At 39.9% G+C, this 14,165-nt stretch overlaps 2 protein-coding genes across 4 annotated transcripts; both read left to right on the top strand.

The window, feature by feature from the left end:
• epd (ependymin) lies at nucleotides 1-1,495 on the top strand. The gene is made up of 6 exons (XM_029173637.2): nucleotides 1-158; nucleotides 243-274; nucleotides 373-510; nucleotides 602-788; nucleotides 870-951; nucleotides 1,058-1,495. Exons 1-6 carry the CDS (start codon nucleotides 83-85, stop codon nucleotides 1,182-1,184), a joined length of 642 nt encoding a protein of 213 aa, XP_029029470.1. The 5' UTR covers nucleotides 1-82; the 3' UTR covers nucleotides 1,185-1,495.
• Nucleotides 1,496-1,627: 132 nt separating this feature from the next.
• stag2a (stromal antigen 2a) lies at nucleotides 1,628-13,933 on the top strand. Of its 3 annotated transcripts, XM_029173635.3 has the most exons (35): nucleotides 1,628-1,952; nucleotides 2,588-2,702; nucleotides 3,339-3,467; nucleotides 3,606-3,684; nucleotides 3,939-4,097; nucleotides 4,262-4,358; nucleotides 4,481-4,557; nucleotides 4,708-4,912; nucleotides 5,018-5,169; nucleotides 5,371-5,444; nucleotides 5,654-5,777; nucleotides 5,872-5,970; nucleotides 6,046-6,125; nucleotides 6,402-6,509; nucleotides 6,768-6,876; nucleotides 7,074-7,191; nucleotides 7,304-7,407; nucleotides 7,493-7,585; nucleotides 7,826-7,915; nucleotides 8,007-8,210; nucleotides 8,296-8,366; nucleotides 8,508-8,595; nucleotides 8,679-8,759; nucleotides 8,834-8,926; nucleotides 9,038-9,212; nucleotides 9,312-9,451; nucleotides 9,539-9,640; nucleotides 9,871-10,019; nucleotides 10,120-10,248; nucleotides 10,327-10,535; nucleotides 10,648-10,879; nucleotides 10,972-11,082; nucleotides 11,170-11,284; nucleotides 11,411-11,488; nucleotides 11,877-13,933. In XM_029173635.3, the coding sequence occupies exons 3-35, from the start codon at nucleotides 3,424-3,426 to the stop codon at nucleotides 11,898-11,900; spliced, it is 3,813 nt and encodes a 1,270-aa protein (XP_029029468.1). In that variant the 5' UTR covers nucleotides 1,628-1,952; nucleotides 2,588-2,702; nucleotides 3,339-3,423; the 3' UTR covers nucleotides 11,901-13,933. The 3 variants fall into 3 exon arrangements, with proteins under 3 accessions (XP_029029468.1, XP_029029469.1, XP_040929664.1); XM_029173636.3 differs by lacking the exon at nucleotides 2,588-2,702; XM_041073730.2 differs by lacking the exon at nucleotides 2,588-2,702 and having other exon boundaries at nucleotides 1,633-1,771.
• Nucleotides 13,934-14,165: the final 232 nt, after the last annotated feature.

Here is a 14,165-nt window from a genome sequence, read left to right as displayed (position 1 = left end):
GTGCCTCCACTGAAGCCCAGATGAGCTCAGCGCCGGTTTCTGCCATCTCCATCTTCACCGTGACTCTCTCTGGACCAGGAAAATGTACGCGGCCGCTACGCTTCTCCTCTTCGTGTGCTTCGGCGCCAGCACCCACGCAGATCATCACCAGCCATGTCGTAAGAATCCGTGCTTCCTCGACGTTTTTTTTTTATTTGATGCGTTGTTTTTGATTTCAAGTTTTCAATGTTTTTCTCTGTCAGATTCACCCAACATGACAGGATTTATGTCTGTGGTAGGTTTTTCCAAATGCACCATTCAAGGCCAATATTCTGCTGTTTTAATGTCTAACATTCAAACTCTCTCTTACTTTGTGTTGGTGAATGCAACTAGACGAATCTAAAGGGTGATGTGAAAGCTTTCGGGGCATTCACTTACGATTCGATGGGCAGGAAGCTACGGTTCAGATCGAACGAGAGCCACCCCACGAACACATCACAAGCCTTGGACCTGTTGATGTTTTTTGCTGAGGTAACGGAGTTCCTTGTTTGCATCAATGCCACAAATTCCGCTGAAAGCCTCACTGCTCCTCCACATTTTAACCTGTTTCTGCATCTGACAGGGGGTGTTCTATGAGATCGACACCAAAAACCAGAGCTGTGAGAAAAAAGCACTGCAGTGCACCATGCATCCTCTCGATATCCCCGATGATGCAACGTTCGCGTCCACAATAAACTCTGGGAGTCCAACCATCGAAGGAGAGGGTTTAAAACTCAACGTGTGGAAAGGGACGATGCCAGAAATGAAAGGTGAAAGGTCGCCGGTATAGAATGCATGTGTCACTGTGGTGGCAGGAATAAAAGGGTAACATCTGTTTCTGTCTTGTTCAGGACACTACTCCATGTCTGTAACTATGGGATGTTTGCCTGTGAATACGTTCTACTTCAGTGAATCCACATCACTGTTTTTCAGGTTAGCGGTTGTTGAGTGCTGACACTCGGGGAGGGTTATATGGTGACTTTAGACTATTCTCTCTAAGGTCATAGGGATTGAATCATTCTTTGTTACTTTCTGACAGCAACACTGATGTTGAAAGCGAGATCAAGGATCCAGATCTCCTCCTGGTGCCTTCCTTTTGTCATGGACTGCCTGAGGAGGAAACACCTGAAGGGACAGTAAACAGTTTCCTCAACGAGTTCATATAGAGGGAGCTTCACCGGCAGAACAAATCAAACCCCTGTGCAAACGTGGCCTATCAGAACTTTAGACGTTTCTCTCCTTTTCACAAGTGACCCTGCACTGCATCACAACTGTTTCCATCACATCCTCCACTGCCCTATGAAGATATGACTTTGAATGGATCATATTGTAAACCTGCATTTTGATGTAAAGGAAAGAGATATGACGCGGATTGTAGAAGTAGTCATACTAACAGTTGGTGGCTTTTAAAGTTTGTACCGCTTACAAAACCTGTAAGATATAATTAATGGAACAATAAAATGCCAATGCTGTCAAAGATGGAGAAGAGATGTTTATTTCATCCATGTAAATATGTTTTTTGTAATATGTTATAATTCTATAAATTGAGTACAATTGAATATTCACAGTTAACACGTTTAACTTGAAATGTTTTCATAACAACTCCACAATTATATATAATACAATGTTATAGTGCTGTATACAGTATAACGTGTTATCCGTGCGGCTCGACAGGCCTGGGCCTCAGTGAGCTGCAGTTCTCGAAGCCACCGACAGGTGGTGTGTGTGCGCCGCAATCGCAACAACGAAAATAGTAAGTGTATCTTGCTATGTTAGCCACCAAGGGGCTTGTTAACGTTAGCTAGCAAATAAACACACCATTTCCCATGATTGGGGAATGACGGGTCCTGCAGAAAATTAACGAAAGCACCCCGATTGTCCAGCCCGCAACGCCTGGATAATCTGGTTTCAGGCCGCTTTTGATTTAAAACAAGGTAAGTTGTAAAATGGCGGATAATGCTAACAAGCAGGGCGCTTGGCACCGATGCAGCTCCGACGCTAGTAGGTCGCTGGTGTTAACGGGAGGCATTAGCAAAGGCAAATGCGAAAATACATTAAAACACACCAAATTAATAAATGCGACATTCCAGTGGCTGGTGGGCGGTTTCGCTAGCCGGAGGAAGCTAGCGTCGTGGCTAGTCAAGCTAACGACGCGATTCGGAAAAATACATCAAAGTCCCAACGCGAATCCTAATCCTGGCGTCCGTACGATACGATCGACGAGAGGCTGCGCGGGCGGCTAATGCCGCGACTAACATCACATGTCGTGAGGGAAGCTCGTCTCAGCCGGGGAGCTGTTACCAAAGACGGCACGTCAGGAAGAGATGAGAGAGGACAGGAGTCACCAGCCTCGGAAACATCTGCGGTTGTGTTTGTAGTTCGGAAGTATACAACTGCGCCTGTCAGATCCGTTTCGATCAACTAGTTTCAGATTAGCAGTAATAGAAGCGATTTTTATTACAACATCCCATTTATGAGTGTGGGAATTTTTTATTGCGCGTACAAGAATGCAAGTAAACGGTGTATTGCAGCGATCAAACCCAGTGTTGGCTCTCATTTCTGGCGTTAGGACTGAAGTCGGGCCCCGGTTCTGCCCAGGACGCCCCGCTCGCGTTGACAGCGCCGTTCGGAGTCACAGTGCGCGTAACTCCCGACACGGAGCATCTACCACTATAACAGTCCGGGTAAATGACATGTCACACAAATTTCAAGCCAGAGAACATTTTTTTTCTTAGTAGTAATTTCGTTTTCATGCATGAAAGGTGCGGGGTCAAATATTAGCAGCAAACTGATTCAAAATAAAAGTCGTCCCATCTTGATGTCTCATTATTGTTATAGCCAACAAAAATTTAAAAAGTGATACAAGTACAAGTAATTCCTTGTATTTAGGTTAACAGTATTTCACATTTATTGTAATTCAACAGCATCTTGCATATGTAGTACATTAGGTGAATTACTTATGTGCCATTTATTTACCAATATTGGCTCAGTGATTTCACCCTAACACACCCTTTTGGTGCATCTTGTCTAGTTCGACAACTTTGTGTTCAGCTGTAGGAATTGTTTTAAGTTCCTCACACTTTGTCTCTTTCTCTCATGGGGGTCATTTACAAGCTTTGACTCCATTAGTGCTTATTGGTGCTTTCTTATGTTGCAGTAGTCCCCTCATTACTCACAATATTCAAATGAATTTCTTTTTGATCAACAGTCAGGAAAGGGGAAGTCATCATCAGCACCTTGAGTGAATGTCTTCTGAACTGGGTAGTAACATCACAGGAAACTTGGATTTCATGATTACCTTGTGCTAACCTTTTTATCAGGTGCACCTAGGGAGACCCCATCGTACTTTGGGTCCACTGAAGCAGAAGGACACATACTCCAGCAGATTCAGAAAATGTTAAAGCAATGATAGCAGCGCAGGATTTACACACTGAGTTTCAGTTTCCACAGTAAGTGCATCAATGAAATGCTCCATTGGTTTAAACACATGGTTTGCTGATTCTGTGTTAGATTGTATGAATACAAATGGAATGTTCTTTGACAAGTCTAATTGTAAATGTATCTGCAATCACTTTGTGTTGTCACAGAGAGCCAGAATCTCAGTTGTCTTCAGATACTGACCTTGAGGAACCTGATGGCAAAAATGCAAGGACAGGAAGAGGCATGGTAGGGGTTTTCAAACCGTATACAGATTAGATTATTTTACTCTTCCTGTTTAACCTTGCTGTGAAATGGCCCTGACTTTGTTTTCTTAAAATGTCAGCTTGAATTAATAAATTAATGTTAGGTCACTGTCCTCCCAGAAGACTCTGCAGTAAACAACAGACAAATCCTATCCTTCTGAATGTCAATATAACATTTCCTTTTCATGGAACAGAGGAGAAATATCACCTTCCATTTAACATGTTTGTCCTCAACAGGCAGCCAAGAAAGGCAAGAAGGCGACTGGAGACAAGGGCAAAGGTGGGGGAGCAGGGAGGGTCTCTGGTGTGGGCTGGATAAATGGCCATCATAAGGAGAATGGGATGGAAAACATGACCCTGTTCGAGGTGGTCAAAATGGGGAAGAGTGCTACACAGGTGAGTGTACATCTGCATTTGGTAAAGAGATTCTTCAGTCTGTTGTAGTTTTATTTAATGCTTTTCTCATTTTCTTTTCACATACATCCCTTTATGCAGTTGTTTTATTTAGAGTTGTTCCACCTATAAATGGTCTCGTACGCTGTCATGTGTTTTTCTTCTAGTCTGTTGTTGATGACTGGATCGAAGCATACAAACATGACAGGGATGTTGCTCTCTTGGACCTAATCAATTTCTTCATTCAGTGCTGTGGCTGTAAAGGTGAGTTTGTGACTATTTATATGCATCATGTTTTTCTCTGCTGGCTGTCTGACAGCAAAATAATGATAATACTAATAACATTAAAACTTTGCTGCAACTCTCTGTTTTTTTTCATTAAATAGGCGCTGTGAGTGGGGAAATGTTCAGACATATGCAAAACTCAGAGATCATACGAAAAATGACAGAAGAGTTTGATGAGGTAATGTAGACTGCAATGTTTTTTCATTTGTGCATTATTCATTAAACCACAAACCTATGTAGCGCAGAGAAAAACCTAACACAAACAAACAGTATAAAACAAGTGTAACATTCCTCACCTGAATCTGAGTTCTTTGCTGTGATCATACAGGACAGCGGTGACTATCCGTTAACTCTGTCAGGACCACAGTGGAAGAAATTCAGGATAAGTTTCTGTGACTTCATTGCAGTTCTGGTGCGTCAGTGTCAGTACAGCATCATATATGACGAGTACATGATGGACACGGTCATCTCGCTGCTCACCGGCCTCTCTGACTCGCAGGTCAGGGCCTTCAGACATACAAGCACACTGGCAGGTCAGTTTTAAAACGCACTTCTTTACATTTGTGCTCATAGTTTGTCCACTTGTTCAAATTTTGCACAGAAGCTGTTGTATATTTGAATGTTGTCTCTTTTGCCAGCCATGAAGTTGATGACAGCTCTGGTCAATGTTGCTCTGAACCTGAGCATAAATATGGACAACACACAGAGACAGTATGAAGCAGAGAGAAACAAAGTCGTCGCAAAAAGAGCCAATGACAGATTGGAGCTTCTGTTACAGAAGCGTAAAGAGGTGAGAGGAAAAGTTATTTACTAAGTACTAACTACTTTGATATGTAATATGTTGAACCGTGTGAACAAACTGCTCATATGGAAACAGCTGCAATGCACATGTTAGTGATTTTTAAAAAAAATCACAGGTTTGATGTGTTCAGAATAATTTTCTTAAAAATAATAATGTTCACCTTAATCATCATTTTGTTTTATTTTTCAGCTTCAAGAAAATCAAGATGAAATTGAAAACATGATGAATGCAATTTTCAAAGGCGTGTTTATTCACAGATATCGGTACGACAAATCTTATTTTACATATGGTACACAGTGTATGTTGACTGCACCTTCATCAAGTTGCTGCAGAGCACAGCCTTGTTGTTTCAGTCGATGGCGCCATCTAGCGTGAAAAGACTGTCATGATATTTTAAAACCTTATCACTTACATGAGAGTATATTGTAGACTTACTCGCTGTGTATGAGTTGAATGTGTTCTTGTTTGCCAGTGATGCCATTGCTGAAATCCGAGCAATTTGTATTGAGGAGATCGGAGTGTGGATGAAACTGTACAGTGACGCCTTCCTCAACGACAGTTACCTGAAGTATGTAGGCTGGACAATGCATGACAAGGTAAGCTAACATATCAGTATTCATGTTGTGTAGAAACAAGTTATAGCAAACTTGATGTCTGGCTTGTAACTGCATGAGGTCCTTCTGACCCCAGCAAGGTGAGGTGCGACTGAAGTGCCTGACTGCCCTGCAGAGCCTGTACTTCAACAGGGAACTCGGTGCGCGGCTGGAGCTCTTCACAAGTCGCTTCAAGGTGAGGTAGAAGGTGCATCAGAGCTTCTTGTGTGGAGCCTTTACTAACTCACTAACAACTCACTTTCACTGACAGGACCGCATTGTGTCTATGACTCTGGATAAAGAATATGACGTTGCAGTGCAAGCCATTAAACTTCTGACTCTTGTGTTACAGTGAGTAACCGTCCTGCCTTTTAAATGTTGTAGTTCTACTTTTGATCAGGCTTTAACATATTAGGAGCTTGAAGAGACATTATTCTGAAAACATCAACATAAAAAAAGCACAAGATCTCACTGAACTTCATAACAAATAGATTTTTCATTTTGTTCGAAATGTGTTTCTATTAGAAAACACCATATTTGTCTACAGATGTAAATATTTGGTTAGTTTTGTCTTTTATCCTAAATGTTTTATTTTATCAATAAGAGTGTCTGCATTTTATCTAACAGGAGTAGCGATGAGGTTCTGACAGCAGAGGACTGTGAGAGTGTGTATCATCTGGTTTACTCAGCTCATCGACCCATTGCTGTGGCAGCAGGAGAATTTCTGTTTAAGAAGTAAGTGTTGTAGTGTTGTAGTGTGATGATGATAAAGCATAGAAGAGTACCAGCTATCAGTCCAACAGCATAATTACACATATCACCTCATAAGTGTGTTAGAACCGAGATTAGCCAGGCAACACTGTGTGGGGGGTCTCTGCACCTCATCTGTACCATTCCATACTACGTTCCTTAATGCTATGTAATGTATGTGGATAAAATAAAAATAATAATGTTGTGCAGGCCTTTTAAACATTCTTATTGCTCTGAATAAAGGCTCTTCAGCCATCGTGGTCCTGAGGAAGAAGGTTTACCCAGGAGAGGTCGACAGAGCCTCAACGGCAGCCTTATCAAGACTACAGTCTTCTTCTTCTTGGAGAGCGAAGTAACCAGGCCTTTCATCTTTATCTTAAAATATTGGTTATTGTAATAAAAAGTCACATAACCACAAATATTAAAATGAATATAGCTTTGTATTTGGATTAGATAAACTAACAAACAACAAAAATAAATTTGAATTAAATGTTGTCTTAATATTTGGGTTGGCATTCTCATATTTCTGTATATTCAACATTTTTACAGCTCCACGAACACGGGGCATATTTGGTGGATAGCTTGTGGGAGTGTGGATCAGAGCTGCTGAAAGATTGGGAGACCATGATCAGCCTGCTGCTGGACGAGCCCATGTCAGGAGAGGAGGGTAGGGACACAACACGTAGACAACAAGTGTCATTTCATTCTTTCTGTTTCTTCCTCACTCAGCAGAACAAGCCCATCACCATAAAAGTAACTCCATGTATCCGTGTTTTTAGCCCTGACTGATCGCCAGGAGACTGCTCTAGTTGAAATCATGCTCTGTGCCCTTCGGCAGGCCTGTGAGTGCCACCCACCAGTGGGCCGGGGCACAGGGAAGAGGGTGAGTGTCTGGTCAACGCACTTGACATAGAAACAACTTTGTTGTTTGATTATTTGATTGGAGTGTATCTTTGTGTGTGCAAAAGGTTCTGACTGCAAAGGAGAAGAAAACACAGCTGGATGATCGGACACGTATTACAGAGATGTTTGCAGTTGCACTGCCTCTACTACTGGCAAAGGTGAGATTTTAAAGTTTCTTATTACCTTGTTTAATCTTTCTTGCAGAGTCAATACTGTTGTTATTCTATCCTGTTTTGTCTGTTGTTTTAGTCAATGTTTCATTGCTGCTGATCACAAAAGATTTTTTCCATCGTGGGATTAATAAAGTTTTATCTTATCTTGTGTTCTACATTTTGTATAGTACATCTTAAGCACCAGGTCTAATTCCGAACCACTGAGTGTTTTGTCTTTTGTTACAGTACTGTGTTGATATTGATAAGGTGACCAATTTACTACAAATACCAAAGTACTTTGATCTCGACATCTACACAACTGGCCGATTAGAAAAGGTTTGCTCATTTAAACTCTCATATACTGAATGATAAAAGGCGTAAAGGGAGTGCAGTGAAACAATCTTACATGTTTTATGATCTTATGAAGCATTTAGATGCCTTGTTGCGACAAATCTGGGAGGTTGTGGATAAGCACACGGACACTGAGGTCCTAGAGGCCTGCTCTACCACCTACCGCTACCTCTGCAACGAGGAGTTCACCATCTTCAACCGCGTGGACATCGCCCGCTCTCAGCTACTTGATGAGCTGGTAGACAAGTTTTCTAGACTTGTCGAGGACTTTTTGCAAGAGGTGGGTGTTCTTAGATGTTTGTTTGCCTGAGCAGATGCCTAAGTGAATGTTTGTCATTTGACAAATTGTGTCTCCTGTTTGTCAGGGTGAAGAACCAGATGAAGATGATGCCTACCAGGTTCTGTCCACACTGAAGAAGATAAGCGCTTTCCACAAGTAAAGACATGTTTGTATTTTGGATTTTTAAAAAAATATATATTTTTTAGATTTTCATTAAACTAATATGTTTTCAGTCCAGCAGTAAATAATTTATTTAAGTGAATAATTAGCATAATTATGGTATGTATTTTTCCTCAGTGCACATGATCTCTCTAAGTGGGACCTTTTTACCAGCAACTACAGGCTGCTCAACACAGGACTACAGAATGGGGATATGCCTGAGCAGGTATCATGGCTACAACCTACTACTACCTTTATCTTGGTGGGAATTCACTTCTTATTGGTTTTGCCTTATATTTTTTCCACTAGATTGTGATTTACACGATGCAATGCACTCATTACATCATCCTGTGGCATCTGGCAAAGGTTTCAGAGGGCAGCACTTTGAAGGTAACAACAGATGAGTAAAATCCTTTTAGGATGCTTTGCAGAAAAACTAATTTCTGATAATCTCCTCTCCTCAGGGTGATATGGTGACAATGAGGAAGCAGATGAGAGCCTTTTGCCTAATGTGTCAGCGTTACCTCAGCAGCATAAACACTGCAGTCAAAGAACAGGTGGGATTGTGAACATAGCATTGTCCTCTCCATGACTTATCTATGTGACCATTCTTCAGTACCAGTGAAAAGTTGCTTTGTCAGTGATAAATGGTCTTGCGTTCATTCCAGGCCTTCACCATACTATGTGATTTGATGTTGATCTTCAGTCACCAAATTATGTCTTCAGGCCGGGAACATCTTGAGCCACTGGTCTATACACCAGACATGTCTTTGCAGGCAGAGCTGCTCAATTTCATCCTGGATCATGTGTTCATTGATCAGGATGATGACAACAACAGCACAGGTCAGAGTCATCTAACCTTCCTTTCTTAAGCCACCACAGTAAAGTGTAATCCTCTGACTAATTTCCTTGTTTGTCTGTCTGTTTTTTTTTGTATTACAGACGGACAGCAAGATGATGAGGCCAGTAAAATTGAGGCACTGCACAAAAGAAGAAATCTTCTTGCTGCCTATTGCAAATTAATCATTTATAATGTTGTGGAAATAAACACTGGAGCAGATATATTTAAACAGTACATGAGGGTAAATTGGGACTTATTTTTAAAATAACTTCCATGAATTGCCCCTGTCCTGCTGGTGTTGGTAACAGTGTTGTGTTTTTGCTGTTAGTATTACAATGATTATGGCGATATCATCAAGGAGACGATGAGTAAAACAAGACAAATCGACAAAATACAATGTGCAAAGACACTTGTGTTGAGCCTGCAGAAGGTAAGATTCTTGGCTGCGGTCATAACAGATAACAGGTTTTTGTGATACATTATGTGCCAACAAATATTTAATGTAATGCTAAACTACATATGACTTTAGTGACTCTAGTGTTTGTCTGAGCTAAGGTGCTCCACTCCTCCAGGAAACAGACTAGGCTGCAGCTGAGACAAAATGCATTTGGTGTAGGATTTAAACCTCTAAGGTGTGAATACTTCTGTTTATTCTCGTAGTTATTCAATGAGATGCTGTCTGAACTTGGCTTTAATTTCGACCGGTCATCGTCAGCTTTCTGTGGCATAAAAGAACTTGCCCGACGTTTCTCATTAACTTTTGGCTTGGATCAAATGAAGACCAGGGAGGCCATTGCCATGTTACATAAGTAAGTAAAATCCCTGCTTCAGTGAGCTGGAAGTTATTCTTACAATGATGTGTATTTGACTAATCAATGCTCTTCATTAATTTCTTCCCTTATTTAATAGGGATGGAATCGAGTTTGCTTTTAAGGAACGTAGCCCACAAGGAGAAGGGGGTCCACCGCTGAATTTAGCTTTTTTGGATATATTGAGTGAGTTTTCCAGCAAACTAATTCGACAGGACAAGAGAACAGTGTAAGTCTTAACTGCAAGACTTGCTGCGATTTAGTTAGGATTGCAAATGGCTAACTTTTGCCATTCTGACTTCTACAGTCATATGTACCTGGAGCGATTCATGACATTTCAAATGGCTCTTCAGCGAGAGGACTGCTGGCTGCCACTAATCTCCTACAGGAACTCCCTGCAGGTTGGTGGGGATGATGACACGATGTCTGTCATCAGTGGGATCAGCAGTCGAGGGTCCACTGTCAGGAGTAAGAAGTCCAAGTCAGCCACTGCTACCAAAAGGAAATTGCCTGACGGTGAGAAATTTCAACATTAATATACTAGTTAAACGTATTCACTGTGCAATTTGATTCAAAGCATAAATTCACAGAATAGAATACACGACATTTAATATATTTCCTCTTGTAGAAGAGAACAGCTGCAGCAGTAGTGATGCAATCTGGATGAACCGCGAGCAAAACGCACAGACGCCAGTGATGATGCATTCGCCCCACCTCACCTCCACCGTACAGCGAGATCCAAAGAAGATGAGACCAGAAGACAGCTACACGGGTGCATACACCTTACCAACAGAGCAGCATCAGCCTTTGACCCCTCAGCAGCAGCAACAGCATCATCATCAAGCTGCCATTGATTACAAGTAAAAGACCATTTTATATTCCTGTTCTTTTTTCACTGTATTTTTTTTAAACTGATCATTTCATTGAGTTGTTATTTAATCCTGACCTGCAGCACCCAGGTTACTTGGATGTTGACACAGAGGCAACAAGCTGAGGCCTGTCAGCAACAAGAGCGGGTTAGCATGCAGTATGCCAAGATGAGAAACCATATGCAGCAAGCAATGTGAGACTGCAGCGCTCTTCACATAAAACAAAACGGTTGGAGTTGTGCCAAAAAGCAAGAGACTTTCATTTTGTGTGTTTCCCACAGTCGTCGAGGCTCAGGACTAATGGAGGATGATGAGGAGCCAATAGTGGAAGATGTGATGATGTCATCTGAGGACATCAATGAGGGCATGGATTTTGACACCATGGACATTGATCTGGTAATTGCAAAATTGTTCACTTGAATTGTGTAAAAAGAAATATCAACATAAGTGTCAGCATTGTCAGAGTGAATGCAGCATATTTTAACTTTTGTTTAACTTTTTAACTCCGCTGTTAATTTTCAGCCGGCATCAAAGAACCGCAGAGAGAGAACCGAGCTAAAGCCAGACTACTTTGATCCATCTTCAATCATGGATGATTCGGTAGATATTGCTTTTTGTTGTCGTTTTTTAAAATATGGGCATGTTTTCAGATTTACAATTACAGTGAACGATTTGACTAATACCAGACACATTATTGTACAATACCAAAATTAAACATTCACAAGCAATGACACAAGGAGAACAGGTGAAATAGCAGCAGGTCTGTGCAGGCATCAACTAACATAACTAACTTTATTCCTTACATTGTTTTTATCCAAATGGACACATGTTGACATATGTGTATTACTGCTATTGCTGTTATTCCAAAATGCTGCTACAACTCTAAAGCTAAATCTAGCTGTCCCCACTGTCCCCAGCTACGTTAAGCTCTTGCTTTAGGTTTTAAACTGTTCTAAAAGGATGTTTACATTGAATTTTATGTTTTTAGGTTCTCAACGTTTCCATGTTCTAGTACAAATGGAATGCGTCAAGGACAGTGTGTCATCCTTGGACAACATAAGATGGATAAAAAATTAAATTGGACTACTAAGGATGGCTTGTGAGACACCAATGTTTGCCTCTTTACCCTTTGTTTAAATTGAAAGGAAGAGCTTGAATTTGAATTTTATCCTGTTATTTTCACACACCTGACTTCTACCACTCTGCAAAAGAAGTCCTTTTGTTTTCGTTGTCCTAAAAATCAAAGTGATGTTAACTTTCACAGAGCTGGACCTGCTATAGCCAGTGTGTGAAACTAGTTTGTTAATCAAGTGCCAGTACAGATGTGGCAGTTGCATGGTGGGAGGACAATAATAGACTGAAATTCAAATTATGAGATGCACCTTTAATAGTTTTCATTCTGTAGACAAAAATTGTCTGATGTAAATAAATGGCTGACATACAGGAGGGATGAGCACAATTTCATGATCAGCCCTGCAAAGATAATATTGGCTTAATGATGCTTTAAGGTTCAGTTGTTATTTGTTGAACACTAACAACACAAAAATGGTGTCAATTAAATTTGGAAATTTTACAGCCATATTTTTACTGTTGATCATAGGGTCAAAGCTTCATCGCTGGTACAATCTGAGTAAGAACTGAACATTAAAGCCTGATAAAGGCAACAATAATTCCAGGGCTGTTGAATTAGACTGCATTACCTTGTAAAGGAGTCAGTGATATTGTGTTTACCTTTTGTATTTGTGAACTGTAGATTTTGGCATGGCATGTAGCCATATATTAAAAACATGTACACAGTAAAGTATAATGTGAACTGGCGTCTTCTACTGTTCAAAGGCCTTGGCACAAACGGTATACGGTATTCTCAGATTTACTGTGTGATGGTATTTGAGACAAGTATGTGATATGCTTTTATACCTTTTAGATAACTTTGATTTATAGATATTTTGTAATGACAATCAAATGTAAATTAATGGTTTCTAATCGTGTTATTTCACATAGCTGCTGAAATAATCATTTTTAATGAAATTATGTTTCTATAGAAATGGCCAGCTGTTCGTATTTTCTTTTCTCTCTGTAACAAATAAGTAAAAGTAATACATTGCACTAATGTAGTAATTTGACAAATTAATGTCTGCATCTAAAATATGTTTTAATATTGGGATCTTGTGGGATCAGATGTGTCATACATAAATTCTGACTCAACCTTAAACATGTAATCTCTTATATACAGTATCTTGACTCTTTCTCCTTTGTATAGTATCTATAATATAATAGTAATAACACAAACATACCACCAACCCAACCTTTTCTGTTTTAAATGGAAGAATTTGAAATATGGTTGAAAAGCAGTGTGTGTTTTTTCCCAGTTTGCAAGTGTGCAGAGGATTTCTTCAAAAAGCCAATTTATTTCTTGTACCACTTTTGCATATATACAAAATATAGACTTATTCAAAATGACAAAGTTTTAGAATTCTTTAGTCAAACTATTATAAGACCAGACGTGTATATTATGCAGTTATAAATGTGTAATTTATTGTGAATCGGTGCATTTATATTTTTCATATTTTCAGTTTGCTTGAAATTTTTAGGGAAAGCTTAAAGAATAGAATGTGACTATTGGTCGTTAGCCTACCACTTTGCAAGTACACCTGCAGTAAGTTGGCAGGTTGAGATTTTCTGGAAAAGGTTTATTGATTTAGTGGGTAGAAGCAAATCCCGAAGTTCCTCAACATCTCCCTATAAACTGGATAAACACTTCACATGGTCTTAGTCTTACTAAATACTACTAGTCATGTTAGGCAGATAAGAAAAATACATCTTACAATTGCCTGTAAATCCACACTAACCGTTTCATTTCTAATCTTTTCTGTTTTGCATTGAACTGCTGAAAATGTGCATACATCTGTACGTTCACACATATTTAAATATTTGTGTATGTTAAATTTGTGTTTTTGATATTTACAAAGTGCCGATTGCATCCTTTAAGATTTGTATTTATGTCTCAAGATGTAACAGAATAAACCCACTGCAACTATGTCATGACTTTTAGAACCTGGTTGTCAAATCCATTCTACCAATTCTGGTGCACATGAATGAAGATGTTGTGAATTGTCTTCATGTTATCTTGTTTGTAATATTTTTGAAGCGTTTAGCCTTCTTTCTTAAGCCCAGTATGGTCACTCCAAATTTTAATTTTAATTGTTAGTATTATTATCACACATGTAATAATACCTTGAGCACTGGGATTTCTGTGGATATTTTATATACATTATAA

This window comes from Betta splendens, chromosome 14 (genome assembly GCF_900634795.4).
Source record: "Betta splendens chromosome 14, fBetSpl5.4, whole genome shotgun sequence".
In the NCBI taxonomy this organism is placed as follows: Eukaryota; Metazoa; Chordata; class Actinopteri; order Anabantiformes; family Osphronemidae; genus Betta; species Betta splendens.
Note: the sequence above shows the minus strand (reverse complement) of the source record. Positions and strands in the feature narration are given on the sequence as shown.

Excerpts from the sequence above, each read along its gene's own strand:
- stag2a (XM_029173636.3), top strand. The coding sequence starts at position 3,424 with ATGATAGCAGCGCAGGATTTACACACTGAGTTTCAGTTTCCACA. Across the intron at positions 7,192-7,303 it reads GCCCATGTCAGGAGAGGAGG|CCCTGACTGATCGCCAGGAG; the intron begins GTAGGGACACAA and ends CCGTGTTTTTAG. Across the intron at positions 8,211-8,295 it reads TCGAGGACTTTTTGCAAGAG|GGTGAAGAACCAGATGAAGA; the intron begins GTGGGTGTTCTT and ends CCTGTTTGTCAG.
- epd (XM_029173637.2), top strand. The coding sequence starts at position 83 with ATGTACGCGGCCGCTACGCTTCTCCTCTTCGTGTGCTTCGGCGCCAGC. Across the intron at positions 159-242 it reads AGATCATCACCAGCCATGTC|ATTCACCCAACATGACAGGA; the intron begins GTAAGAATCCGT and ends TTTCTCTGTCAG. Across the intron at positions 275-372 it reads TGACAGGATTTATGTCTGTG|ACGAATCTAAAGGGTGATGT; the intron begins GTAGGTTTTTCC and ends GAATGCAACTAG.